We start from the raw sequence: 26,197 nt of genomic DNA, 5'->3' as shown, positions 1-26,197 counted from the left end.
ACAACTCCATCCCACGGCCTGAATCCCGCCCCCATGCGTGAACCCCAGGCTCAAGTCCTGGGGCCCCGGGGTGAGGCCCTGTTTGTACAAAGCCCACCCCAGTCAGGCTAACAGCCCATAGGTCCCACAGGTGACAGAGGCTGACATTAAAGACTCAACAGGTGAGGTCTGTGCAATGATGCTAATTGTAACAAAAAATTTTAAATGATACAAATGAAATACAATACAAATGTCCTTTACAGCTGAGGCTTGAAACCTGATCTCTGGACTCTGTGCCCAGTGCTTCAGTGCTGAGAAGGGACCAGAAGGAGACTGAGGCCCCTTGCAGTCCCAAGAGAAATGGCCCCAAGAACCGCCCCCCCCATGCTGTGTGAGCCTGGGGCTCACAGCCTGAACGCCATGGAAACAGTTGCTACCCGTGTGGCACTGTGGGAGGCTGTCTGACACACAGGGCCCAGGATGCCATCCTCAGCACCCGGGGCCCTGGGTTGGTGACCAGCAGGCAGCAAAGCCTGCCAGCGGTGACCCTGAGGCCTGTGGCCAGGGCAGCACTGGGGCAGCCCAGGGACAGAACTGGGTCTGTGTCCAGGCGTGGGTGGTGCCAACTGACACCAGCCTGAGCACTGGAGAACACATCCTCTTCCACCCATTAGGGGTGGGGAACACTTTGGACAGCCGTCAGAGGTCCCCTCGAGGATGAGCACTGTTTATGATTCTCATACTAGCCCCTGGTACAGCCATCCCCCCTCAGGGAGAGGAGAAATGGTGGGCATTTTCAGCAGGACTCTGCTTCCCCCATGAGGCGGGGAAAAGGGGAGGCCTCACTCAGTGCTTATCTCACAGGAGCCTGGTTCACATATGCTATCCGTCCAGCTGGATGCTCGTCCTCATTGGAGCCTGTCAAGTTTGACAGAAGTGTCCCTGGTCCTGCATGTGGGTTTATGGCTACAAAGCTACCTACAGGGTGACGCTGGGCAGGGTATGCAAGGTGGAGAAAGCTGCAGAGGGACAGCCACAAGTGGCCGTCAGAAAGGTGTCTCAGTGCTGGGGGGTGCCCCTTTCTTCCTCAGCAGTGTTCGTGGAGGCCCCACTGTGTCCAGGCCCCAGGACTGCAGCGCTGAACAAGTGGACAGGCCCCAGACAGGCCCTTGCCTCTTCAGGCTGTGAAGCCTTCTTCCAAGAACTGCACGAGCACCTTCAGTGAGAGGGCAGGGCAGGCCCAGGCTGTGGGAACACAGGCAGGCCTCCCAGAGGACAGTGGCGGAGCCACAGGGAGGCTCCGGGCAGAAGGAGCTGCGTCGGGCAGCGAGGTCAGAGTGTGAGGGCCTGCAGGTCACCTGGAGACCGGAAAAGGACCTCACTCCATCCTTCCGGCCTCCACTTCCCTTATCTGTAAAGAGATCGTCAGCATCCTCCTGCACTATTTGGGTGCCTGTCTCTTGGGTCCCTTCACTGTGTCCATCAGAAAAATGGCAACAGTCCATCCAGTTAAGGTAGTGGGAGTGCTGACCAGAGTCCCTGAAGGCCCTAAGCCTGACCTCTTGGCCTTACGAGTACCAGCTCCACTGGAGAAGTGTACCCCATCCTCCCCAAGGAAAACTCCAGCCCGAGTCAGAGCTACAGAAGGCAGCCAGGCCCTCCCTGGGACTTTGTTTAGACTAAATTAATGAAGGGAAAGGGGAGAATGGGGTAAACAGGGTGTGGCAGTCAGACTCCCCACTCTTCTCCCAAGCAAAGCCCCAACTCCTGGGCTCTGGGAGGGCTGTTTGGCCATGGGGGTCCTAGAGATGCCCCTCGCACCCCTTGTCCTGTCTGGGCCCTGGACCTTTATTTCCTGCCCAAACAGCTGTGGGGCTATTGGAAGTAACAGGAAGCCTGGGCTCTGTTCCTGGTGAAACATCCCTCCATGAGGGTCGGGGGGACAGGGGTGACAGTGTGAATGCCACGGCCTAGCCCTCCAGCTTTGCCAACCTCTGTCCTCACTCCCCTGCCCGCCTCCCGCATGGCTGGCCTTACAGGGCTGTCTCTGAGGGCAGGGCCCAGCACCAAGAAAGGCTCAGACACGCTTGCTGAATGCTGAACAGAGTGGACAGGGGACAGCCAGGATTCGGGAGGCTCAGGGTCTCTTGTTCATTCATTCCCAGTGAAGTTCTTTCTCTGCCCAAGGCCACTGGGTGTACCTTGTGAGGTGACAATTATAGATTGGGGACCTGGCATACGCATTGTTCCCTGAATGCGGTCCCTCCTGTACTTACCCAGCTTCAGGACTTTGCCCACACTGTCCCCTCTAGCCAGAGGACTCACCCCACCCGAGGCTCTGCCCACACTCTCACCTCCTTCACAGATGCCAGTTTCTTTACCGAGAGTCCCCAGCCAGAGCCACTCGCACCTCCATGCTCCCAGGTTTGTTGCCGTCACAGTCCTCTGCCCACTGGGGTCTGCTGAACGCCGGTTCACCTACCCGGCCGGTAGTTCCTCCAGGGCAGCCGGAGTCTCAGCTGCCTTTGTGGTTTCGGTGTCTGGAGTGGGATTTGACACCCAGTTAGTGCTCAGTTAATCTTTGACTGAGAATGAATAACAACACTTAAATAGATCTTCCTATGTACCGGACTATTTTTTTTAAGTGTGTATATGTGATAACTTTTACTCCTCAAAATAACCCAGTGAAGTAGGTGGTTTTATTACCTGCAATTTGAAGATGAGGCCACTGAGACAGAGGGAGCTTAAGTGACACACCCAAGACCACCCAGCTAGTCCGTGGATCAGCCCAGGAGGCAGCTGGGCTGTGGGGTCCACACTGACACCCAACTGATCCACCACACTGCCTCTGGGGTGTGACTCCAGCTCAGGGAAGCCGCCCTGCATAGCAGGGTGGACGCCTTTACCATTGCCTGGAGAGAGTGCATGGCTCATAAGGGCAGCCCGGCCCCAGCTCCAGCCCCTCAGATTAAGTCCATTTCCTTAGTGTGGTCTTTCCCCCCTTTCCCACCGTTCTGAACTCAGGACTCCTGACATTCTACTTGGCATGAGTGGGTTTGATCCCCTCGAGGACAGCAAATGTTTTCAGAATGATTGCTCTGCCACATAGACCCCAAAGATATGCACAGCTTCATGGAGACCCTTGGGCATCACCTTCCCTATCCCAGACCTCAGTTTCCTGCTCTGGGAAATGGGCAGACTTGCTCAAATCACATGGTGTGACCTTTGGTAAGGATTCTGAGCTGCTCCAGAGCCGACACCGTGTCAAGTCTATTTACCCGAATCTGTCTGTGCGCCTGCCCTCAACAACCAGGTGACCCTGCCCAGGGAACTCGGGGCAGGGATGAGGTTACAGTCAGGCTGGGGTGTGTGTTCCTTGCCCCTTGGAGCAGTTCCTTTCTCGAGACCTGGGGGCAGCCTGGGACAAGGAGATAAGCAGGCTGATCCCAGGAGCCTGGATGGACTAGGCGCTTGTTTTGCCACCTGACAGTGGGTGGGGACGCTTGTCAAAGGCTCTTTTTTGCAGCAAACAGTCGACGGCGTCTGTCCCACCCCTTTTGGCTCACGGAGCCACACAGCCGAGGGCAGGGGGTTCGGGTGGGTTAATGGGGGCGGCTGGCAACGCCCCTGCCAAGTGCAGCCAACAAGTGGCAGCTCGCAGACCAGGCTGGGCAGGCTGCAGTGACCCGGGTGGGGGCAGCCAATGAGCTCCCGGGCTGCAGTGGCACCACCGGGCAGCCTGCCTGTCTTTGGTTGGAGCGGCAGCAGGAGGGGCCTGGGGCCACCAGTCAGGGCTGCTGTGCCCTGTCTCTGGGAGGCCCGGGCAGATCTGCTGCTCCATTCACGTAAAGCCCTACTTGGGCTGCCATATTTCGAGCTTCTCCAGCCCTCTGGGGGAGGAGGGTGGCTGGGAAGGCTGTGCAGCCAGAGACGGAAAGAAACTTGGAGAACTTTTCCCTTGCCCTGGGCCAGGGTGGGCTCGAGCTCCGGGCTGGGGAGAAGGGAAATCTGCTGGGCTCACAGCAGGCCTGATGGAATCAGAGGGATGGAAGGGAGGGAGCAGGACCAAGGGGAGGCAGGGGCTGTGACTGTGGCCCGGGCTGCCCACCCTGGACTCGCGTCAGGGACCCCAGGGCCCTGGCCTAATTGAGCCTCTTACCCTTTGCGGGGATGGAGTCAGCCCTGGAACAACACTTGTGACTGAAGCGGCTGTCAGCTGGGGCGAGGGGACATTCAGGCTTGCCACCAAAACTCCCGGTGGTATGGGCTGGAGTCAGCAGCAACAGGTGCTTATGCCCTGCTCCCCACGCAGCTCAACCCCCTTGCTCAACACAGACCCACCAAGGCCAAACAATCACATAATAAACATATTTATAGATATACAATTTCAGAATTCTATTTCAAGAAATACAGCTTCTCAGTGGATCCATTAGGATCTATGTTCTTATTGCACATGGCTCAGCCCGTCTAGGGACATCTACTGAGACCAGAGGGTTGGGGTGGTGGGAGCCGAGCACCAGGGCCACCACAGGCAGGGCGCTCTCACCCACATCCAGTTCTGAGCATCTCTTTGGGCGGGGGGGGGGGGGGGGAGAGGGGGGGCCGGGCGGGGAAGGGCGCTTCATCACAGGGCAGGACCTTGTTTAAAAACCGTATTTGACATTTCTCCTCAACCAAGCTCCTTTTCCCAGCAAGAATCCTATTTGTTGGGGGACTTTTATAAAAAGAGCGAAGAAAAGCTCTGGGAGGGTAGTGATCCCCTCCTGGCTGGCAGCTTGGGGTAGTAAGGCTTTGGAGGATGGCAGGCTCAATGACACACCCACCACCAGAGGAAAATTTGGAAAAAACGGTAATTCCAAAAGGCCCAGTATAAACTGTGGGAATAAATAAAACCTCCCTCCCTTGCCCTGGCAGCAACTGCTGTTTGGAGAAAAATCCTCATTTGAGGGTGACCATAAGAAAACCCTTCTGGTTCAGGTGCATCCTTTATCCAACGTGCAAGAGAAGGCCGGGTGGCATCATGTCCACGGAGGGTAGAGACAGAGGCGCCCACGGTCATGGACTTTCTTCAGGAGTCGGCTTCTGCCCCAGCGTCCCGGGCCCCACGTGGTTGACTCTGGGAGGAAAAGCCTTCTGGAGTCCTTGGTACATGGCTTAGGAAAAACCAGTAGCAACAATGGGGCTGTGCCCTGGGGCACCTATAAGGCAAAACTCACATAGGGACTAAGCGGGGAGGTGGTCAGGCAGAATCTGGCTCCCCTCTCCAACACTGCTGCTCTCAGTGGCAGTGGGGGCAGGGGGGTCACGGGCACCAGGACAAAACAAAACGCCCACCTGAGCTGGCCAAACTTGCGGTGGGTGGTCTCATCCCCACAGGCCATCTGGGGCCTCTACCATGACTCAATACTGACCTGGCATCTGGCCCCAGGAGTCCTTTCTTCCCCTGCAGCCTGCTCCCCTCCAGTTTAACCATACAGCTGGCAACCTTCCAAGTTCTCTGTAGATTTATGCTATCATGATTACTGCTGCCATCAAAAGCAGGCTGGGCTTGAGGGGAACGTTACAAGCTGTGGCCCAACTTTCCTCATGCTGTCAGCTACGGCTAATGTCTAGCCTTTGAAGGACCAGGCTGCCTTCCCCAAACAGGCTTTGTTTTCTAAAACAGGGAAGAAATCAACTCAACAACCAAATCCCTGCATAGTTTAAAAAGTAGACTATATCTCTATATATCTCTATATCTTTATATGTGTTATTTACATATAAATAGATACATACATATACACGCATCTATAAATTACATTCTACAGAGTTCTCTTTCCTCCTCCTCTCTATCCTTGGCCAACACCTCTGATTACCTCCACTGAGGTGACTGGTGGTAGCTCCTGGGAGGGGGGAAGAAAGGCAGTTGGGTGCCCCCTCCCCAGCCCTTCCTACAGACATTTGCTGCAAGTTTTACATTCTACTTTCGTTGTCATGGTTTCTGTATCCTAGGAGAGAGCCGATGAGAAGCCTGAGCTTCTGCCAGCCCTGGGAGGAAGGGAAGCAGCCCCATGTCAGGTTTTCCTGTCTGTCCTAACAGCTTTCTGCAGTTACTGGGTGAGAGAGAGGGCAGTTGTGCAGCGTCCGGCCTCCAATTCCATTTTAATTTTTTTTCTTTTTTTGTCTTTCCTTAAATATACAGTTCGTCACCTTGGCTCAGTGCATGTCACCACAAATTCTCCAGGGATTTCATAGTCTGGGGAGGAGAGTGGTAACAGTTAGCTTGGCAGTTACGTGCCCCAGAGCCTCCAGCTCAGCCCACACTAACAAGCCAACTCCTCGGCCCTGTCCGGCGCCGCCCACCTCAGCCCCTGCCCCGTCACCCTCCTGCAGCCTGTTTCTCTCTCCCAGAGGCACCAGCAAACGGCCTCTAAGCAGAGTCTGTAGCTGGATCCCTGCTGAGGGGACACAGGCAGAGGAGGGGGTGGGCAAGCGGACCAACACAAAAAAGAACCATTAGCGGCTCTGCCCACACTCCTCTGGACTTGGTCCAAGCTGTCCCCTCTGGCAAATGCTGGGAACAGAGCCTGCTATCCACACACAGGGGTAAAGGAGGCGGGGAGCCTGCGACCAGCACCTTTTTTCCCCACTCATTCTGTGCTAAGGGTTCTCTGTTCCTTCGACCCTGAACTCATGACCTTCTGTTCCCTTCTTCTGACCACAGGTGAGAGGCCTGGGCGGGCCGGATGCCTGCGGCTTCCAGGTGCAGTGGCGTTAAGAGTGCCTCTGACCCCACCAGACAAGGACCAGTCTGGGGGCACGCGCCCCTCCTGCTCCCAGCCTGTCGGCTCCCCCCCGGGGCGCTGTCTGGCTGCCCAACCACCTTGTTCCATTTCCTCCTGCCTGGAAGGACAGGGGAAGAGGAAGGGCTCTCGGCCCACCCGTTCCCACGTGGTTCATCCTGGTGTCAGCAGGGGAGTGTCGGGGGGGCTTTCGGGGGCCCAGTAATACTCGGCAGCCTAAATCCCAGGGCACAGATAATAGTCTGCTGCACTTGGGAAAGGGCCATGGGGGACTGGATGGCTGAAGTAGACCAAGGAGGCATGAGTGGCCCTCAGCAGCAGCCTTGGGCACCCCACAGCTCCAGAGTCAGCAAGCAGGGTAGGGTGCTGTGGAGGAGCACTGAAGGGCACTAAAACTGCAGTTTCCCAGCACACCCCAGAGCTGTCCCAACTCTGCAGGCTGGAGGCCAGGCTGGGACAGGGAAACCGTGCCACGATCACAGGCTCCCTCCCTCCCTCCTCCCACCCTCCTCTGCCTCATGACCAAGGCCAGAGCTGCCAGGAGTTGCAGGGCAGAGGAGGCCCTGGCTCATACTTGGACCTCGGTGGCAGGCGGGCCCAGGACTATCCATGCAGGGAGGCCTGCACCTCTGACAGTCGGTTACAGCTCGGGGTGCCCATCTTCTGTGCTTTGTGGTACATGTCTGCGTCGCCAAAGTAGCGGGCCCGGTACAGCAAGCCTTCCTCTGCAAAGCAATGTGGCAGGGTTAGGGCAACCTCTAAGGCTGCTACGATGCCTGCTTGGCCTTTTCGGGAGGGGAAAGGTAGTTACAGGCCCAGGAGCTGGGGCAGAGCTGGCTTCCCTTAGGGTAGACCCTGGAGAAGGAAATATGGTCCCACCTTGGGAGCAGAATAGAGGCCCCTTTCTACAGAGTATAGGTGAGGCCAGCCAAAGAGAGAAACTGTTATTCTGGTGAGACGGCCCCAGGGTCCCCCGGATAGATCCAGATGCCCAATCGGTGGGTGGGGAGGAGAAATGTTCCAATCTCTCTCTACATACTTACCTGCGGCAGCCAAACAACAGGCTGATTGCAGTGATTTACCGGAAGCTGGAGGACATCTCCAGGTGGCTCCTGGCTCCCAGCCCCAGGGAAACACAGGGGTGGAGGCCGGTTCTTGGCTAGGACATGGCTGGCGCAGGGCAGTGCCAGGTCCTGCGCCCACAGATCACTGGGGGAGCAGGGCTTTTTCCTTCCCTGCTCTCAAGCTTTGTGCCCCCAAACACACACACACACACACACACACACACACACACACTCTCTCTCTCTCTCTCTCTCTCACACACACACACACACACTCTCTCTCTCTCTCTCACGCACACACACACACACACACAACTCACTTTGCTGCTTCTCCTTCCAACAGTTGTTTCGGAGATTGGCAATATAATCGTCTTCCACATTCCGTTCAACCATTTTGAGGCTGGAGCCTGTGTACTCCTCAGAGAACGTGTCTGCCACGTAGTAAACGACGTTCAGGTGGTCAGTGACTCGCCTGTGGACGTGGCCCACCGACCTGGCCAGAAACAGACCAGGCACAAAGTGGGCTTGGGTCCCCAGGCCCAGGGCAGCTCTAGGAATGAGTGGGGCTCCCAACAGGAGGCGCCACACAGGCCACAGGAGCAGCTGCTTCCTTCCCAAACTAGAGCAGGAACTCCACGCTACCCAAATGAGGGTGTGGAGAAAAGGCAGGGGGTCCCTCCCGTATGAGCGGCACAGACTATGGCAAGGCCTTCCTCAGGCTCTCTGCTTACCACACCGCTGCTGGGGCTTTTGTGGAGAAGCCCCTCTCTGGGAGGGCCTGGTCAGGGAAGGAGGGAACCCGGAGCAAACACAGGCTCCACCTCTAACGAGCTGTGTGACCTGAGCTCCCTGTGCCTCCATTCCCTCATTCATCCCCTAAGCCAATCGTTGCTAAGGGCCTGCCTGTGTATCCAGGAGCTCCCAGTATAGAGTGAAGAGTCTCAGGAACAAAATGACAGGAAGGATTCCAAGGAGTTGTATCCTTCCATCTCTTGGATTCTATCTTCCAGCTCCAACTGCAGGCTCTGCAGGCTCAGGGAAGAGCCTCAACATGCAGATAGGAGTTAGTGCTCTGGTGAGAACAGCCCCTGTCTGCCCATTCTTGCCTCTCAGCTCTCGGGCTGCAGAGAAAAAGGCTGGCATCAGGCCACAGAGCGCCTGTGCCTGCTGGTGTGGGTCCAGTGGACCGACTCTGCTCCCTGCTGGCTGAGAGGGATCCTGCCAGGCTCCCAGGCAGAGCCAGGCCACTAGATGGGAGCAGAGGGCTTCCAGCAATAGAAGCTGAGCACCAGCTCTGTATCAGATCCTGGGCCAGGTGCTGGAAATAAATGAGGGGAGCTGACGCTTTAAAAGGGCAAATAACTTGCCCAAGTTCACTATCGGTGGTTGAGACCATATAGTCATTCAACAAATGTTGTCAAGCATTTCTAATGAGCCTGGCATTTTATGTGTATTACTCATTTATTTTTCATAAGCAGGTAGATGTTATTATTCTTCCCATTTTATAAATGAGGAAACCAGGGCTCAGAGAAGTTATGTAACTACTCCAGGGTCACACAGCTGCTTAGTTAGTAGAGGAGCTGGGATTCAAAGCCACCCTTGCTCTGACTCTAGAGCCCCTGTTCTTCCCATGGCCCCAGGGCCCCCAACCAGAATGGAAGAGAAGTGGTTCTTATTTCAAGGCTTGAAGATAAGATCGGGAGAGTGTCATGCAGCCTGTGAAATCATATGCAAACCAGGTGTATGTGCAGTGTTCTCGGGAAAAGATCTGCAGGTTTCATTGCATTTTCTTAGGGTACTGTGATCCTTACAAGATCAAGAACCTCAGCTTAACAGGGAAAGTCTGGATTCTAATCATCTTTCTACATTTTGATCAAGAACCTGCAGGACGAGGATGGGAAGGAAGGCCCCTGATGGGGGCTGAGACTCGAAGGCCCCTGTCTACCCACCATCCCGCCTCACCCCAGCTGCAGGTACTCACGGTCTCAGGCTGAGGCTGTAGGGTGGACTGGAAACCATGAGCTGGCTGAGAGCTGACACGAGGATCAGGATGAGGATGGGCATCAGCTGGACAAACACCCCCAGCCCACCCTGGAGGGAAGAGCCAACGGTCACCCAAGCTGGACCTGGGTGGGGGGCAACGCTGGCGGCAAACGCCTCCAGCTCCCCCAGCACAATGGAGTCCAGGTGGTGGCAGCCAGCTGCCATGCAGATAGGCCATGACGCCGCTCCCTCCCTTTCCCTCCCACGGGTCCCCAAAATACAGAAACTCCTCTACCTGCCAGTTTCCCCAGATAAAAACAAAGCAGCAACTGGGGTTAAATGCTGGGGTGGGAGGTGGGTACACGTATTTACTTGTGAGAGAATACCAAAAAAAAAAGCGAACAGAAGTGTCTGCCTTCAGGGCTTCCCTGGTGGCGCAGTGGTTGAGAGTCTGCCTGCCGATGCAGGGGACACGGTTCGTGCCCCGGTCCGGGAAGATCCCACATACTGCGGAGCGGCTGGGCCCGTGAGCCATGGCCGCTGAGCCTGCGCGTCCGGAGCCTGTGCTCCGCAACGGGAGAGGCCACAACACTGAAAGGCTCGCGTACCGCAAAAAAAACAAAAAACAAACAAACAAAAAAAGTGTCTGCCTCCAGACACTTGGGAGGCAGGGCTGGAGGGAGACCTTCCCTATATACACTCTTCTGAATTCTGAACCATATGACTATATTACCAATTTAAAAACTGCCAGTTAAGAAATTACAAATAAAAAAATTTGTTCACTGTGTGATAATCTGTGATTTAAAAAACTCTTCTGTGTGTTAAATACACACAAAATAAAAGTTTAAAACATGGATAAAAACAGAAGGCCACGTTATCAGAGCAAAAGAGAATCCCTCTGCCTGGCATAATTTTAAATATTCTGCAACTGTCCGCAGTATTTTAATCTTAGCTAACTGCTTTAATTTTAGTCAGCCAGCTGGTCTTATAATCTGTGGCATTCAAAATATGTTTGATGCACTGTCTTGTTATAGTTTTGTATACATTTTTTCTAATAAATTTTATTTATTTATTTATTGGCTGCGTTGGGTCTTCGTTGCTGGGCACAGGCTTTTCGTAGTTGTGGTGAGCAGGGGCTACTCTTTGCTGTTATTTATTTATTTATTTATTTATTGGCTGCATTGGGTCTTTGTTGCTGGGCACGGGCTTTTTCTAGTTGTGGCGAGCAGGGGCTACTCTTTGTTGCGGTGCGTAGGCTTCTCATTGCAGTGGCTTCTCTTGTTGCGGAGCACGGGCTCTAGGTGCGTGGGCTTCAGTAGTTGTGGCACACGGGCTCAGTAGTTGTGGATCGCGGGCTCTAGAGCACAGGCTCAGTAATTGTGGCGCACGGGCTTAGTTGCCTTGTGGCATGTGGGATCTTCCTGGACCAGAGATTGAACCCGTGTCCCCTGCACTGGCAGGCAGACTGTTAACCACTGTACCACCAGGGAAGTCCCTGTATACATTTTTAAAGAGTGCTGAAAAGAAGCAAGAAGAGCCAGCCCTATGATGTCATGCTTTCAATTCTATCATTAAGTTTAACTTTCCGTTGCTTGGAAAATGTCACTTAGGACTTAACCAAATTGACCGGGACTTCCCTGGTGGTGCAGTGGTTAAGAATCCGCCGTCAATGCAGGGAACATGGGTTCACACCCTGGTCCCGGAAGATCCCACATGCCGCAGAGCAGCTAAGCCCGTGCACCACAGCTACTGAGCCTGCGCTCTAGAGCTGGTGTGCCACAACTACTGAAGCCCCCGCACCTAGGGCCCGTGCTCTGCAACGAGAAGCCACCGCAATGAGAAGCCCGCACGCCGCAACGAAGAGTAGCCCCCGCTCGCAGCAACTAGAGAAAGCCTGTGCACAGCAACAAAGACCCAATGCAGCCAAAAATGAATAAAATTAAATCTTAAAAAAAGGAAAAAACCCCAAAAGAACAAATGGACCTCACAAAGGCCATTCACACTGGAACCTGCCTGCAGGTAGAGAAATTTCTGCATTACGTTCCCCAGCAGAGGCCATGAAACCCCCACTCTGGCCGTGGGTGCTGGGCAGTATGGTTCCCTCTGGTGTCCCTCAGCAGGATGGCACGGGGGGGCCAAGATGGCTTCCTGGCTTAAGTTCTGGGGGCACTGCTGCCGCAGAGTGTCAGCGAGGGGTATCACTCCCCAACCCAGGGCCCATCCCCTCGGGTGTCACCGGGCACCCTCCCCATCCCCTCCCCAGCGCTCTCCTCACTCACATCACCCTGGTTCTCCCTGCGGTCCTGCCTTTGATGGTACGTGTAGCGCATGCGGCCGTTGCTATAGACATGGACGTTACCTGGAGGGTCAGAGGGACTGAGTCAGGAGTGGGGCTGCTGGGAACGGGAGAGGCTGGCATCCAGTCTCCCACCATCACCAACAGGGAGGCCTGGCTGTGGGGACAGCGGGGGGGACTTACTAGATGGGAAGCCACCTCCAAAGAACATGTTGAAGAGGTCTTCAGGGGAGATGTCAGCTTCAAAGCCGCGGTGGAAGTCCCCGTGCCCATGGCCGTGCCGGGCTGCCTGGCTCTTGTCATCGCCGAACTGGTCATACTGCTTCCTTTTCTCTGGGTTGCTAAGTACTGCGTATGCTGTGCCAATGGCTAGAAAGGAGGTAGAAAGGTCAGGCCCGAGGATGCTGGGGGTGCGGCTGGAGGCGCCTGTGGCAGCCAAGCACTCACTTCCTTCAGGTACTCAAGTGCTGCTCTAGGAAGCAGGAGTCCTAGGGGCCAGCAGGAAGTCTGGCTGTTGAGCAAGAGGGGGCTGGTGGGGGACATGCAGGAATACCTCTACGTGAATGCCAGCAGCCTGGGCCGGGTGGAGGATTAATGCTCAGGCTCCTTGCTCTCCACCTCGCGATGACGGTCCGATTTTTTCTACACGCCAGGCCCTTTATGGGCATTATCTTTCTTACTCCTAACAGCCCATCTCCATTTTACCAATGAGAAAACTGAGGCTCAGAGAGGTGTAGTGTCAGCTCACGCAGGTCTGATGCTGCAGAGCCAGGAATCAAACCCAGGTGTGTCTTGCTTCAAGTCGGCTCTCTGACTTTATGAAAACCACCAAAACGCCCCCACCTCATCACTCTCTCTTGGGGTGTCCAGTGGGATGGGGCACCCCCTTTCTGGAGGGTATGTAATCTTGAAGTCATAGCACGACATGAGGGCTGCACAAACATGTGGTGTGCTGCTGTAAACTGGAGAGCAGCAGGAACTCCCAGGAGGGGCCACGTCCCCCGGCTCACCACTGCTGGCGGTGTGGCAGGGCGAGCCCTGTCTTCCCCGGGGTCCAGGTCCCAGCTGCTCTTCCTTGGCCCAGCCCAGGGCCCTCCCCATTAGAGCCCCCGAGATGGGAGGCCTGTGCCCCGAAGGCCCCAGCTCCGAGCCCTCCTTCGTCTCTTGCTCCTTCGCCAGCGGCCCACTCTCTCAAAGGAGGAGGTCAAAGCTGCATCTCTTCACAACCTGCAACCCCTGAGAATAAGGAGAATGTTCCTCCTCTTCCCATTGTGACAGGCCCCGAGGCCAGGTGTGGTCTCTCAGTGCCTGTAGTGCAGGGCTGCAGGCAGAGGTCAGGGCTGGAGAAACATTAATCACAGCTACCCTGCCTCCCCAGTCCCATTCTCCTTCTTCCCCTGGGGCTGGCGGACCAGCAGTGGGGGAAGATGCCTGCAGACTGCCTCACTGGGGACCAACCCCAAGCAGCCTGCAATGGAGCACCTGGGGCAGCGCTGTGAGACAGCACACTGGGTCTTGGGGTCTGCTCTGCTGCAGACTCCCCATCTGGCTGTGGTCCCAGCCCCCGTACTGCACAGCACCCTGCTTGGGCCAGACAGGGCTAGTCACCACGCCATCGCCCAGAGGGAGTGAGCCTAAGATCCTGAAGGTCCCACAGAGGACAAGGTGGGTGTGAGAGAAGAGATGTCTGTGGAACTGCAGCGCCCAGCAACTCAGTGCTGGCACAGAGCCCGCACGTGTGCCTGATTTGTTCAGTGAAAATATAAATGATTAAAGGGCAGCTTATCATTTCAGCCAGAACTGAAGCACCCACCCCAGAACCAACAGGCCCTGAGGCCAGAGAGACTTTCACGTCCCCCCAGGGCAGGCCCTAGGCTGTGTGTGGTGTGAGAGGGAGGGTGTGTGTGTGTAAAGAGGCCGGGGCGGGTTGGCCATGGCTGCTGGTGCTGAGGAGGCCAAGCTCTGACTCAGGGCCACCTAGTTTCTCAGCACAGGGAAACTATTACCAAGATCCCAGGATGAGGACGTGAACACGGGTGAGTCAGGAGGCCTGCTTCTGCCCCTCAATCACCATGTGACCTTGGAGAAGACACCTGGCCTCTCTTGCCTCAGCTCCCCGCCTGTAACCCCCGGGGATTGAGAGGCAACGAGAGTGGCGCCATCTGTGCTCTGACAGACCATGTGGCTGGAGGCGGCTACTAGGACCTTCTTCCCAGGAAGCAGCTCCTGAGCTGGGAGGACCTGAGCCACTTCCCAAGGCCATTTCCTGGAAAAGCCCCTTCTCCCTCCCTCCCCCATCCCTCCCTCCTTCCCTCCTTCCCTCCCTCCCCCCTCCCCCTCCCCCTCCTCCCCCCTCTCTCCCTCCTCCCCTCCCTCCCCCCTCCCCCCCCCCCAAGGACAGGCGATCAGAACACCCAAACACTAGGGAACCAGGGCCGGCTCACCTTTGAAAGCTTCAGTGGCGCCAGGCGCACGGTTCTTGTCAGGGTGGAACTTGAGGGCCAGTCTGCGGTAGGCCTTCTTCAGGTCCTCATCTGAGGCCCCTCTGCTCACCCCCAGGATCTCGTAGTAATCTTTACATTGCTTGACCCTAGAGAAGAGAGTGGAGCTTGGTGGGGGACCTCTACGTGGAGAAACACGTAGGGGAGGTGTGGCGGGCGAGGAAAGAGTAGTGTGGGTGCACAGCTCTGAGCAGGCTTGGGGACCAGCAGGACAGGCCCAGTAGAGACGGCAAGAATACACTCAGGATTTAAGAGGGGACAGTCGCTGTTTTTGCCAGGCCAGGAGCTAACAGCACCCTCACTGCTAACAGCACCCTCACTGCAGGCAACCTGAGCTAACAGCACCCTGAGCTAACAGCACCCTCACTGCAGGCAACCACAGAAGGACTGTCAGTGTCCGTCCATCAGGGGCTTCTGCCCAAGGGCAGGTGTGTTCCAGGCTCTGCCAGCTCTACTCTCCTGGCTATCCGAGTCTGAGGGGGTAACAGAGAGGCCAGACACGGCAGGTGTCTGTTCACCCCATCTCAGGGCCCTGAAGAGATGCTGTTTCTCTTCCACTAATTCTTATTCCTGGGCTCCCTGGAGAACCCCTGACTCTTGGCCCACAATCAGTTTCTATTGCTTATAACCCATGGGCTTGTCTGGTCAAAATCCTGTCTGGTCAGAAAGATGTAAATTTGGCAAATGCTTTTATGGCAAACTATAGTCACGCTGGGTCACGCAGAGGCTGAACCCCAGGCCTGAAGCCTGCCAATGTCTTCAGTAGCAGCCAGGACCATGTGGGAATGACTGCAGAGGGATTCCCGAGGCTGGCTGGTAGGGAGGCCTCAGGAGAAATGGGAGGAGTAGCTACGCCTGAGAAGCCTTGGCTGGACGTCTCAGCCTGGTAGTGAGCTGCTCTGTGCAGGGTCGGCCCAAGCCTCGGAGGGATAACCGTCTCCTGTCTCTACTCTACCCAACATAGGCTCTGATCTGAAAGGGCCTTTGTTGGGGGCAGGAGTGTGGGTTGTGGGAGTATCTGGAGGGGAGACCAGGCCTCATCTCTGACAAACAGGGCTGTGTAACGAGGCCCAGGACCTGCTGGCCAGTGGCAGAGGAAGCCGGCAGCGTCAGCATTTCCAGCCTCTGCTGTGGGTTGTCTTGGCGGGAGGAACAGTGGAGCCCTGAGGCCGGCACTCCAGAGCCTTGTGGGAAACAAGGAGAGGGTCTGGTGAGCTCGACTTCTTGAACCTCCTCCAGCCTTAAGACCCTCCCAGGTGAGGTGGATGACAGGCTGCAGGAAGCCTTCTCTAGAGTTGAAAATGTCCCAACACACCAGGCTCTGGCCCCTGCCTGCCGCCCAGCCCTCTACCTTTTCACGGCCGCTACTTGTTCGGCAGTGTAGCCTTTGGTGCTCTCTCCTCCTCCGGCTTCACCGTTGGCCGAGGGGGTGCCGGCCCCACCTGCTTTCCTATGGGTCGCCTGGGTTGCCTCTGTGGGTTGTGGTTGGTCGCTGGCCGACTGTGGTTTCTGGTTGAGGGACTCGATCAGGGCTGTGCAAAAGCAAGGAAACTATTCAGGGCTCCTCCTCCAGCAAGGCCATGTGCAATGGCTGAGGGACTGCCTGGCCCTGGGAGATCCCGGGACCCCCGCATCCCACCCAGTCTTTTTCCCAACGAAGGTCGCTCCTTCCCTGACTTGGGCCTGTGGAGGGCTAACGGGATAGTTGCCTGCTCTCTTAGGATCCACAGTTCTTAGGGTATAGATCTTTTTTTTTTTTTGCGGTACGCGGGCCTCTCACCGTTGTGGCCTCTCCCGTTGCGGAGCACAGGCTCCGGACGTGCAGGATCAGCGGCCATGGCTCACGGGCCCAGCCGCTCCGTGGTATGTGGGATCTTCCTGGACCGGGGCACGAACCCGTGTCCCCTGCATCAGCAGGCAGACTCTCAACCACCAGGGAAGCCCGGGTGTAGATCATTTTTAAACTCAGCATAAAAATAAACCATTAAATCCCAAAGTAATGTGTTTAATAGCCACCTTCCATTGAGTGAGAAGATGGGCAAAGTACTCTGTAATGGGGATTCCACTTAGCAGGACCATCTGAGTCAGCTGGGATTGGTCGGAAGGCTTCCTGGAGAAGGCTTCCTCTCCCTTAGCCATGGAGAGGAATGGGGGGGGGCAGTGATTCTGCCCCAGAGGGCCAGGGTTGGTGTGAGACTCAGGACTAACATCTGCTGTGCTCACTGCTTGCTATTGCTCACCTTTCCCAAATGGCTGGCCACATCAAATGTCCTACTTCAATGTTCATAGTCTATACAGGGCCTTAGCTGTCACCCTCAGAGAGGGTCACAGTTGTTCAAACCCAAGTCCTTGGTGCCTGCCGACGCAATGAGGAAAGGCCTATATCTCTGGCAGGAGTCCCCTGTGCCCATTTATTACAGGCACAAAACCAGCTCTGAGCCCCCTAGTCATGCCTGGGGTACAGCGCTCTGGGAAACCAGGCATCTGGACCACTGCAGGGACCCAGGACACCTCTGTGCAGAGGAAGGATGGCAGCACAGTCTGGATGGTCATCAGCTTCCTTCTCAAATGTGCCAGGTGCTTGTGGGGCTCCAGGCACCGTGCTGGGTGTCAGACACTCTCTACTGCGATGCATGTGGGTCTCACCCAAAGCCTGGAGCAGGGCTCGCTGAGAGCAGAGCACTGGGGCTCAAGTGGACCACTGTGTCCTGAGCCACCGCTGTAAATTCACGTGTCCTCACTGAGTCAGCAGCTGGGAAATCCCAATACAGAGGCTGACAGGTGAGCGTGCCCTGCATGATGGGGTGGAGAGGCCCCTGTAGCAAAGCCTGAGAAGGCACTCAGAGAGGAGAGAGTGATGAGTGCTCACTGAGTCAGCAGGCCTGGACACGGTGCTCTGCATGTATTCACCCATTTAATCTTTTTTTTTTTTGCGGTACACGGGCCTCTCACTGTTGTGGCCTCTCCATTGCGAAGCACAGGTTCCGGACGCGCGGGCTCAGCGGTCATGGGTCAGCGGTCATGGATCAGCCGTCATGGCTCACGGGCCCAGCCGCTCCGCGGCATGTGGGATCTTCCCGGACTGCGGCACGAACCCGTGTCCCCTGCATCGGCAGGCGGACTCTCAACCACTGCACCACCAGGGAAGCCCACACCCATTTAATCTTGATAGTGACTTTAGAGCTGGGTCTTATTACTGCCATCCCTGTTGTAAGGGAGGAGCTGCGTTTGATCACCTTGCCTGTGGCTATACAAGATGAGTAGCAGCACTTAAATTCCAGGATGTCCAGCTCCTGAAACCATGCTCTTGACTACGTTGCTATCCCAGAACACACGAGCCTGGCAGGGGGAGCCCCTTCCAGCACAGCTGTTCCAAGAGAGAAGTTCATTCACAAAGACCCAGGTTTCAAACCTCAGCTCAGCCACTTCCTAACACTGACCCTGGCTGATCTGTGAAATTGCTCTGAATCTCGCTTTCCTCACAGTAGATAAGGATGAAATGAGATGTGTATAAGCACCTGGCACAAAGACTGACAGAGAGTAAAAGTTTGAAATGAGGGGCTGCTAATACTGTGACCTGGGCTGATGAACTGGCTGGCCAGGGAGGTGAGGGGACCCAAGGTGTGGGCGCTGGGGAGCTGCAAGTCTTAGGAAGGCGAAGTCTCAGCACCCAGCTGGCTTTGGACCCAGTTGTAACCGTGAGACGTCAGGCCGTCCCAGGCTCCAGGTCTATGCCAGGCACCAAGGAAATGGCAAAGGAAGAAACCAACAGGTAAAGCGATGCTGATCAAGATGGCACTGAGGGAGGAGCTGGTTTGCTGGTTTCCTAGGGCTTTTAAAGAAGCTGTTTATTTCGATTTCTCTGGAAGCCCCAGTGGTCCAGGCTGATGCCCTAAGGACAACGTGACCAGCCATTCCGTTGCTGTAGGTGCACAGGAGCATCAGCCAGGAGATGGGATGGACTCTCTCCAGTACCTTTCAGGGAAGAGTCTGGAAGCTTTTTAGGCAGTTACACGGAATCAGCCCCTCTAATTTCCCTACACTGCAGAAAGAGAGCCTAAAGGGGAATGGATGTGCTCTGGGTCACACACAACGTTCCTATTTGAGGTGGCAGTTCAACATTTCTGGTTGTCGACAATTGTCTCTCTTGTGGCCTGGACATCCCCTCTGCTAGGCCCCGAATGTGACCGCCTCGTCCTGTCTCACTGTTACATCCATCATGGCACAGTGGCTGACAGGCAAAGTAACAAAAGAGTAGGAGACAGAATAGCTTAATGTGGCGATGGAGTTAGACAGACATGACTGGGTTCAAATCCTGACTCTGCCGCTTCCCAGTAAAGCTGGCAGACATTTAAAAAGAAGGGAAATTGGTGGAAGAGACCAAAGCTGGGGTGGGAGCAGTAGCAGCTCAGGTAGATGTGAGAGCATTTCTACGGCCAAAGCTACTAGGGGAGGCCCCTCCTCAAACCCAGACTGGAGAGTCAGACTGCCCGCTTCAAACCTGGCCTGCCACTTGCTATCAGAGTCACCTTGGACAAGTTAACTTAGCTTCTCCATGTAAAACTATCTTCCTCAAGAAACTTGCAAGAGTAAATCAGTAAATGAGTGAATGCTTACAAAGAACTGAGCACAATGCCCAACAAACACTGTGTCATCTGTTACTGTAACTTCATCTCCAGGCGTCTCCATGTACCTGCAGTGCCCAAGCTAAGTGAGGAGAGGGAGGCTGGATTAGGGAAAGAGCCTGGGAGTGGGGGTGGACAGTCTGGGGCCTTTGCTAATTAGCCACATGGCCTTGTCAAGTTATCTAATTCCTCAGTGAAGACACAGTCCCTGCCCTCACAGAGTTGTTCAGGGGGGTTAGTAAGATTCTATGAAATAAGGTAAATGGAAGGACTGATCGCACAATGGGGGGTGCGCTCAGTCCTTCGACAGACAGCCCCACCCTGGACCTTGCCAGCCCTGGTACATCCCTCATTCCTGGACCCTGAATGCCAAACTCTCTCAGCTACCAATCCTCCCTTCTCCCGTGCGCTGGCCTTCCTGACTTAGCCTGGACCCCAGAGCCAGCCATTGCATAGAACCCTGGGCAGCCTTTGGCATGGACCTGGAGTCTGGGACGGCCTGACATCTCACGGTTACAACTAGGTCCAAAGCCTGCTGAGTGCTGAGACTTTACCTTCCGAAGCCCTGAGTTCCCCAGTGCCCCACCTTGGGATCCCTTACCTCCCTGGCCAGCCTGCTCCCGTGGCTGGCCAGTTCATCAGCCCAGATCACAATATTACCAGCTACTCATTCTGAACTGTGTCAGTCTCTGTGCCAGGTGCTCCCACTGAATCTGAGGCAGCCGAGCTGTCCTCCATGGCTAACCCTCACTTTGTACGCTGGGGAAACTGAGGTCTGCAGATGTTCTCATCAGCTCCCTGGAAAACACAGTGCCTTCCATCATTGCCTGCAGTGAAGCCAAGGGCTACCAGGCTGCAGGGGCTGGATAGAAACTCTCAGAAAGGGACAGACTGGCCCCCTGCCCTGTGACTTCCCAGCTCAGGGCCCTGCTACACCTGTCCAGCCCTCGGTGCCTCCCCACCCCACCTCCTGTGGCAGAGTTTCAAGTCCCCTCACATCCTTTCACTGTGAGGTCCCCTGACCCTTTGAGGTTTCTCTGAGCCTCCTCTCACCCCAGCCCTCCGCCTGTCCTTCCACTTCTCCAAGACCAATCTTCCCCCATGCTATTGCCCCTCTCCCCTTCATTTCTCGACCTGCCCTTTTCCCACGTGGCCTCTGCAGCAACTGACAGTGCTGCTCACAGCCTCCCTGACACATGGCTCCGTGGCTCCCTGGCCACTGCCCTCTCCTGGGACCGCCTCTTCCTGCTGTTGCTCTAGCTCACTCTCCTGCTTCCTCTGTCTCTGCCTATTGCCTAAGGGTTGTGCCTGCAGCAGCCTCTGCTACACGCGTCACACTTTCCCACAGTGACCTCAGCCAGGCGCAACTCCAATGAGCTCCATCCAGCTGATGACAGCAGACTTTCACCTGGAATCGGGAGCTCTCTCCTGAGCTCCAAGCTGACAGCTTCTTTGGAACATCCCACAGGCACCTTGCACTCTGCCCATCTCTTCCCACCCATGTTCTTCAGCCTTGGTTTCTTCCTGGTCACACAGGCTTGAATTCTGAGTCCCTATTTCTCCTCAGCATCCTTCTCTCACAGAAGGCTCGGTACCTTTCCTCCAGTGACTTTATCCTGATCCATGCTGCCTTATCTCAGGTCCTCGTAACTCCTAACCCACACAAGTTAAGTGTCTCCCAACAGGTTTCTGCCTTGAGTCTCTCTTCCCACTCATTAACCCTTTATGCTGTTCTCTATTTTTTTTAAAATAAATTTATTTATTTATTTGTTTGTTTTTTATTTTTGGCTGTGTTGGGTCTTTGTTGCTCTGTGTGGGCTTTTCTAGTTGTGGTGAGCAGGGGCTACTCTTTGTTGCAGTAGGCGGGCGTCTCATTGTCGTGGCTTCTCTTGCTGCGGAGCACGTGCTCTAGGCACACGGGCTTCAGTAGTTGTGGCACGCAGGCTCAGGAGTTGTGGCTTGCGGGTTCTAGAGCACAGGCTCAGTAGTTGTGGTGCACGGCTTAGTTGCTCTGTGGCATGTGGGATCTTCCCGGAGCAGGGCTCGAACCCGTGTCCCCTGCATTGGCAGGCAGATTCTTAACCACTGCGCCACCAGGGAAGCCCCTATGCTGTTCTCTTTTTAAGAACAGTACCCTTATCTTCCTCCTGCTATCAAAAACTTCAGTAGTTTTTCCATTAACTACAGAAAAAAGTGAAAATATCCTGGCATGGCAGGAAAGAATTCCCACCATCTGGCTCCATCCTATTTTCCAACCATAGTCCTCTCTGCACTCAAATTACTACCGCCACAGCCTCCACATCTTGTTAAACTCAATCCCTTCCCCCACACCTCTTACAACTTGCAGCCTCCATGTCTTTTTCCCCCGTATGCCCTTCTCAAGTCTCCTACCTTCCTCCAAAGTGCAGTTCAAATGCGGCCTCCCATCCTACTCCCTGAAGCCTTCCCTCGCTGTGATCTACAATTATTTTATGTCCCCGTCATGATACTGCTTATAGTGTATCCTCCACACCGCCCCCGGCCCCCATACTCCCCTCCACCTCAGCAGACTGAACTCATGGAGGGAAGGGACTGGATTTTTCACATCCATCTTTAAGTTCTCAGCATCTAACACTGTGCTTAATTTTTGTTTAATCACAGCTCTTGTTTTATGGTTTGCAATATTACGTTTTCTGTAACTCTGTCTCCTTCACTAGATTGGAAACTCCTTAAGGTGAACAATCATGTCTTACCAATCTTGTTATTACCACTTAGCAACAAGCAGAGACTTTACAAATGAAAGAAAAGAAAGAAGTCTTTGCATTAAATGCATATCCGGAATGAGTTCAAACTTTAAACATCAAGTGTAGACAACTACCTAATATTTTTTAACCAAGCTTTCCCCATCTCAAGCCCAAATTACCCCCACATCCTTGTCAGCTCAGTGCAGGGCTGCAGATGGCACAAGGTGAAGTTCACAGAGAATCACGAGCCATATACTCTTTTCAGAATAACATGAATATGACAAATATGCAGCAGGTCACTCTTCTGCCTGAGCAAATTCCAGTACTTGTGCCCCAGGAAGGACACCCATCCAAGCACCTGAACTGGACGAGGGGGCTTGCTGACAGAAGAGCTCCACAGGCCATGTTGTTACCATCCTTTCTTGGCTGCCTGTTTCTGAACCCTTGAAGTATCAGAGTCAGAACGCTGAGAGCTGGAAGCCCCCCCTGCCCCATATAGAGGGCTCCCCTTTTACAGAGTGTGATTTCACAGAAAAGTTCCTTGAGCAGGTTACCTCAGGAGTCCTGGAAAATACAGACTGAAACTCTCTCTAAGGCAAACAGGCCAAAGATCAACCCGCAGAATCAGGAGGGAGAAAAATTCAGGCATTCCAGGCTGCCTCTTCCACCACTATTACCCTTTCTCAATTGCATAACGCAGGTAAGAAGGGTTGGAAGGCTGACTGCTGCTGTTCAGTTTCACTTCATTCCTTTACTAAACATGCAGAGAGTCACAGAACTTTCCAATTTCTAGCTGTGTAATCCGGGTAAGTCCCTGGCCTCTGAGGTATTTCCTCATCTATAGAACAAAGATAATGATCTTTGCTCTGCCTCCCTGATAGAGCAGGCTCAAGAGAGAAAATGCACTGAAAGAGCTCTCTAAACTGAAAAGCACTATGGGTATGATTGTTATTCACATTATCTGTGCCAACCCTCAAATTTTCCAGTTGAGGAAACCCAAGCTCAGAAAGATCACATGGTAGCAGTTAGGATGAGAACCCGGGTCTTCTGAGTACCTGCTACACGCCACTTTACTAAGTGGTAATTGCAGGCGCAAACTCTGTATGTTTAATGGACAACCTCTTTCTCCCCTCCAGCGTGTATGAAGAAAAACTCCAAAGAAGACTTAGGTTAAAGAAAAAAAGGGTTCCTGGGTAGAGGAAGGTGATCAGTAGTAGAGACAACCTCACTATTCCCTCTCTGGTTTGGAAACAGTCTAGGGCCGCTTAGCAGCCTGTGGCTGTCCAGCCGTCCGTATGGCCGGCCATTGATGCACTCTTGGGGGCGAGGGTGGGTGGGGGAGGGTAAGGCCATCGCTCTGAGTCTCGCAAGCGGGAGAAGAGTCTCCAGGAGGGAGTGAAGAGCCCGGTCTCAGGACAGACGCTCCAAGGTGGTGTGTGGAATGTGAAAAAGGCAGGCTCTAGTTTGGGGAGGGTGGTCCCTGGCCCTCGCCCGGAGACGTGCGAGGGAGTGAAGATATGGAGATGCCTTTTCAGGCCGTCCGAAGGTCGGAAGTCCTCTTTCCCTCTATAGAACTCATTCTCTCCTTCAGAGGAGTTATCTTTATTTTCCTGAACTATAATATTTCTCAGGCCGGCAACTGGCCTTGGGCCACCGAAAGGCCCCTTGGGAAAAGTAGTTTCGGTTTCTCTTCCATGTAAGTTCCTTTCGCCCCGTCTGCCAGCGCCTCTCATTCTTGGGAACTCCAAATCTCAGAGCGTTCTGCAAGCACCTGGAAATCTGAAGTCGCTGTCGCCCCTGTCATCAGGTGTCCAGCATCCCGGAGAGGCGTGGGAGCCAAAGACTACACCTCCCGGCGGCCACCGCGCGTCTCAGTGCGCAGGCGTAGCCGCGCCTCGCCACCCCTCCCCCTCCTCCAACTGCTCCTGTCGGTCCGTTCCCGTATTCCCCCCATCAGTTCTAATGTCCCCTCCGTGTCTCCGGCACCTCACACTCACCGCGAACTCGCGGCGTCGGGTACAGCCGCTGCGCCTTCTCCAGGAAGCGGAGCGCCCGGTCAGGCTGGTTGCTCTGGATGGCCTTGAGGGCGATGCTAATACAGCGCTCGGCTTCATCCTTGTTGGATTCCATGGCGGAACCAGAGCGCGGAACCAGGGAGGGGGAGGCCGGGAGAGCGAAAGGCTGAGCCAGCACCCGGCGCGTCGCGGGGCAGGCGGTCGCAGGGTGATGACATAAACCCTCCGCCCCGCCTTTTCCGAGATTTGAGCGAGGGCGGAGGCGCTACCGTATGTCTTCTAAGAGGGGGACGTCAAAGTGAGGCGCTAAGGGTGCAAGACCACATTCCTGGAGTCCAAGGGGGCATATTCGGAGGTCTTAAAGTTTTGTATGCTTGCGCGTTCTTGGTAGTAACTCTATGCGTTTGAGACGAACGTCTCTTATTTATTCATTCAACAGATATTTATTGAGTACCCACTATTTGCCCGGCTAGGTATGCCGTAGGTGAACAAAACAAAGCCCCTGCCCTCATGGAGCTTACATTCTAGTGTGTGTAGTGGGGTGGGGAGACGTCCAATAAAGAGATATATCCAAGCAGTGATTGGCGCTTCCCTGGTGGCGCAGTGGTTGAGAGTCCGCCTGCCGATGGAAGGAACACGGCTTCCTGGCCCGGTCCAGGAAAATCCCACATGCCATGGAGCGGCTAGGCCCGTGAGCCACGGCCGCTGAGCCTGCGCGTCCGGAGCCTGTGCTCCGCAACGGGAGAGGCCGCAACAGTGAGAAGCCCGCGTAACGCAAAAAAAAAAAAAAAAAAAAAAAAAAAAAAAAAAAATTAATAAATGCTATGAAGAGAAAAAGAAAAGATAAAGAAATAAAGGGACTGAGAGTGGATGGTGCTATTTTAAACAGCCTGATAGGAGAAATCTTCTCTCAGAAGCTGTCATTTTAATAGAAATCTGAATTCAGGAGAGAGAGAGAGAGAAAGCAGGTATTCCAGATGTGACTACCTGGAAGAAAGGTGGTCCACGCAGAAGGAAGAGCAAATACAAGGGCTCTGAAAGGGAAATTTTCTTGGTGAGTTATTAGAGATCAACAGGAGCATGTAGGATTCCACTGTAGAGTGGAATCCAGTTCTGTCACGCTTTTATGCCTACCGATCAATCCAGTGAAAGCAGTCTTATCAACGTTACCAGTGACCCACTTCGGCAAATCCATCAGTCATTTCTCTCTCTTTAAAAAAAAACAACTTATTTTTGGCTGCGCTGGGTCTTAGTTGCGGCATGCTGGATCTTTAGTTGCAGCATGTGGGATCTAGTTCCCTGACCAGGGATCAAACCCTCTGCATTGGGAGTGAGGAGTCTTAACAACTGGACCACCAGGGAAGTCCCCATCAGTCATTTTTCAGTCCTTATGTGGCCTTCCCAGCGAGATTTGGTAAGAGTTTTACTACAGGTGAGAGTTCGGGGGCTACTACTATAATCCGGGTGAGAATTAATAGTAATTTGGATAAAGGTGATGGTGGAGGTGGCGAGAAGTAGTCAAATTCTGGATATATTTTGAAGACAATCAAAATGATTTTGCCGATGTATTGGATGTGGGATGTGAGAGAAAGAAAGGAGTCAAGGATGATTACAAGATTTTGCCCTGAGTAAGTGGAAGAACAGTTTCCATTTACCGAAGCTGGGGGAAGATTGTGAGAGGAGCAGTTTGGTAGGAGGAATATTAAATGTCTGATTTAGGGTGTGTTAAGTTCGTGATGCCTTTTGGAGTCAAGTGGAGACGTAGAGTAGGAATTTGTATGTAAGTAGGGTGTAAGGAAGAGGATGGGCCTGGAAATATAATTTTGGAAATTATCACTATATATAAATGACATTTAAATCTTCGAGGCTAGGTGGACAAAGAAATATAAATAGTATTTAAAGCCGTGGGACTAAATGCCCCAAGGAAGCAAGTGTATGTAGGGAAGAGGAGAGGTCTGGTTACTGAGCACTTTGCCAGTTTCATATTTAGAGGTCTGGAACAGGAGCATCCAGGAAGGGGGAATGAAGAAGCAGCTTGGCAAGGTAAGAAAATTACTTTCACTTAACAAATGTTTCAAGTGGGAGGGAGGGGCCAAACTCTGGTAAACCCTGTGGGAGGACAAGCACTTGTGAGGACTGAGAAATGACCAGTGGATTTTACAAGGTGGAGGTCGGTGGTGACCTTGACAGGACTGCTCTCAGCGGATGATAAGCAGTGAAAGCCTGACAGGA

General features: G+C 54.2%; 1 protein-coding gene and 1 long non-coding RNA gene across 3 annotated transcripts in view; one reads left to right on the top strand and one right to left on the bottom strand.

The window, feature by feature from the left end:
• Positions 1-4,333: 4,333 nt before the first annotated feature.
• DNAJB12 (DnaJ heat shock protein family (Hsp40) member B12) lies at positions 4,334-24,159 on the bottom strand. 2 transcript variants are annotated; one of them, XM_030862540.2, is made up of 9 exons: positions 23,948-24,159; positions 15,954-16,134; positions 14,546-14,691; positions 12,285-12,470; positions 12,085-12,164; positions 9,804-9,913; positions 8,143-8,315; positions 7,336-7,486; positions 4,334-6,214 (listed from the first exon to the last, which is right to left on the bottom strand). In XM_030862540.2, exons 1-8 carry the CDS (start codon positions 24,078-24,080, stop codon positions 7,365-7,367), a joined length of 1,131 nt encoding a protein of 376 aa, XP_030718400.1. In that variant the 5' UTR covers positions 24,081-24,159; the 3' UTR covers positions 4,334-6,214; positions 7,336-7,364. The 2 variants fall into 2 exon arrangements, with proteins under 2 accessions (XP_030718400.1, XP_030718399.1); XM_030862539.2 differs by having other exon boundaries at positions 7,389-7,486.
• Positions 23,870-26,197, top strand: part of LOC132593673 (uncharacterized) — a 16,296-nt gene continuing 13,968 nt past the window's right edge. Inside the window, exon 1 of the long non-coding RNA XR_009559423.1 lies at positions 23,870-24,005. This is a non-coding gene — a long non-coding RNA (uncharacterized lncRNA). The remainder of the gene's footprint in view (positions 24,006-26,197) is intronic.

The sequence above is a fragment of the Globicephala melas genome, chromosome 16 (genome assembly GCF_963455315.2).
Source record: "Globicephala melas chromosome 16, mGloMel1.2, whole genome shotgun sequence".
In the NCBI taxonomy this organism is placed as follows: domain Eukaryota; kingdom Metazoa; phylum Chordata; class Mammalia; order Artiodactyla; family Delphinidae; genus Globicephala; species Globicephala melas.
This window is presented reverse-complemented; position numbering and strand designations above follow the sequence as displayed.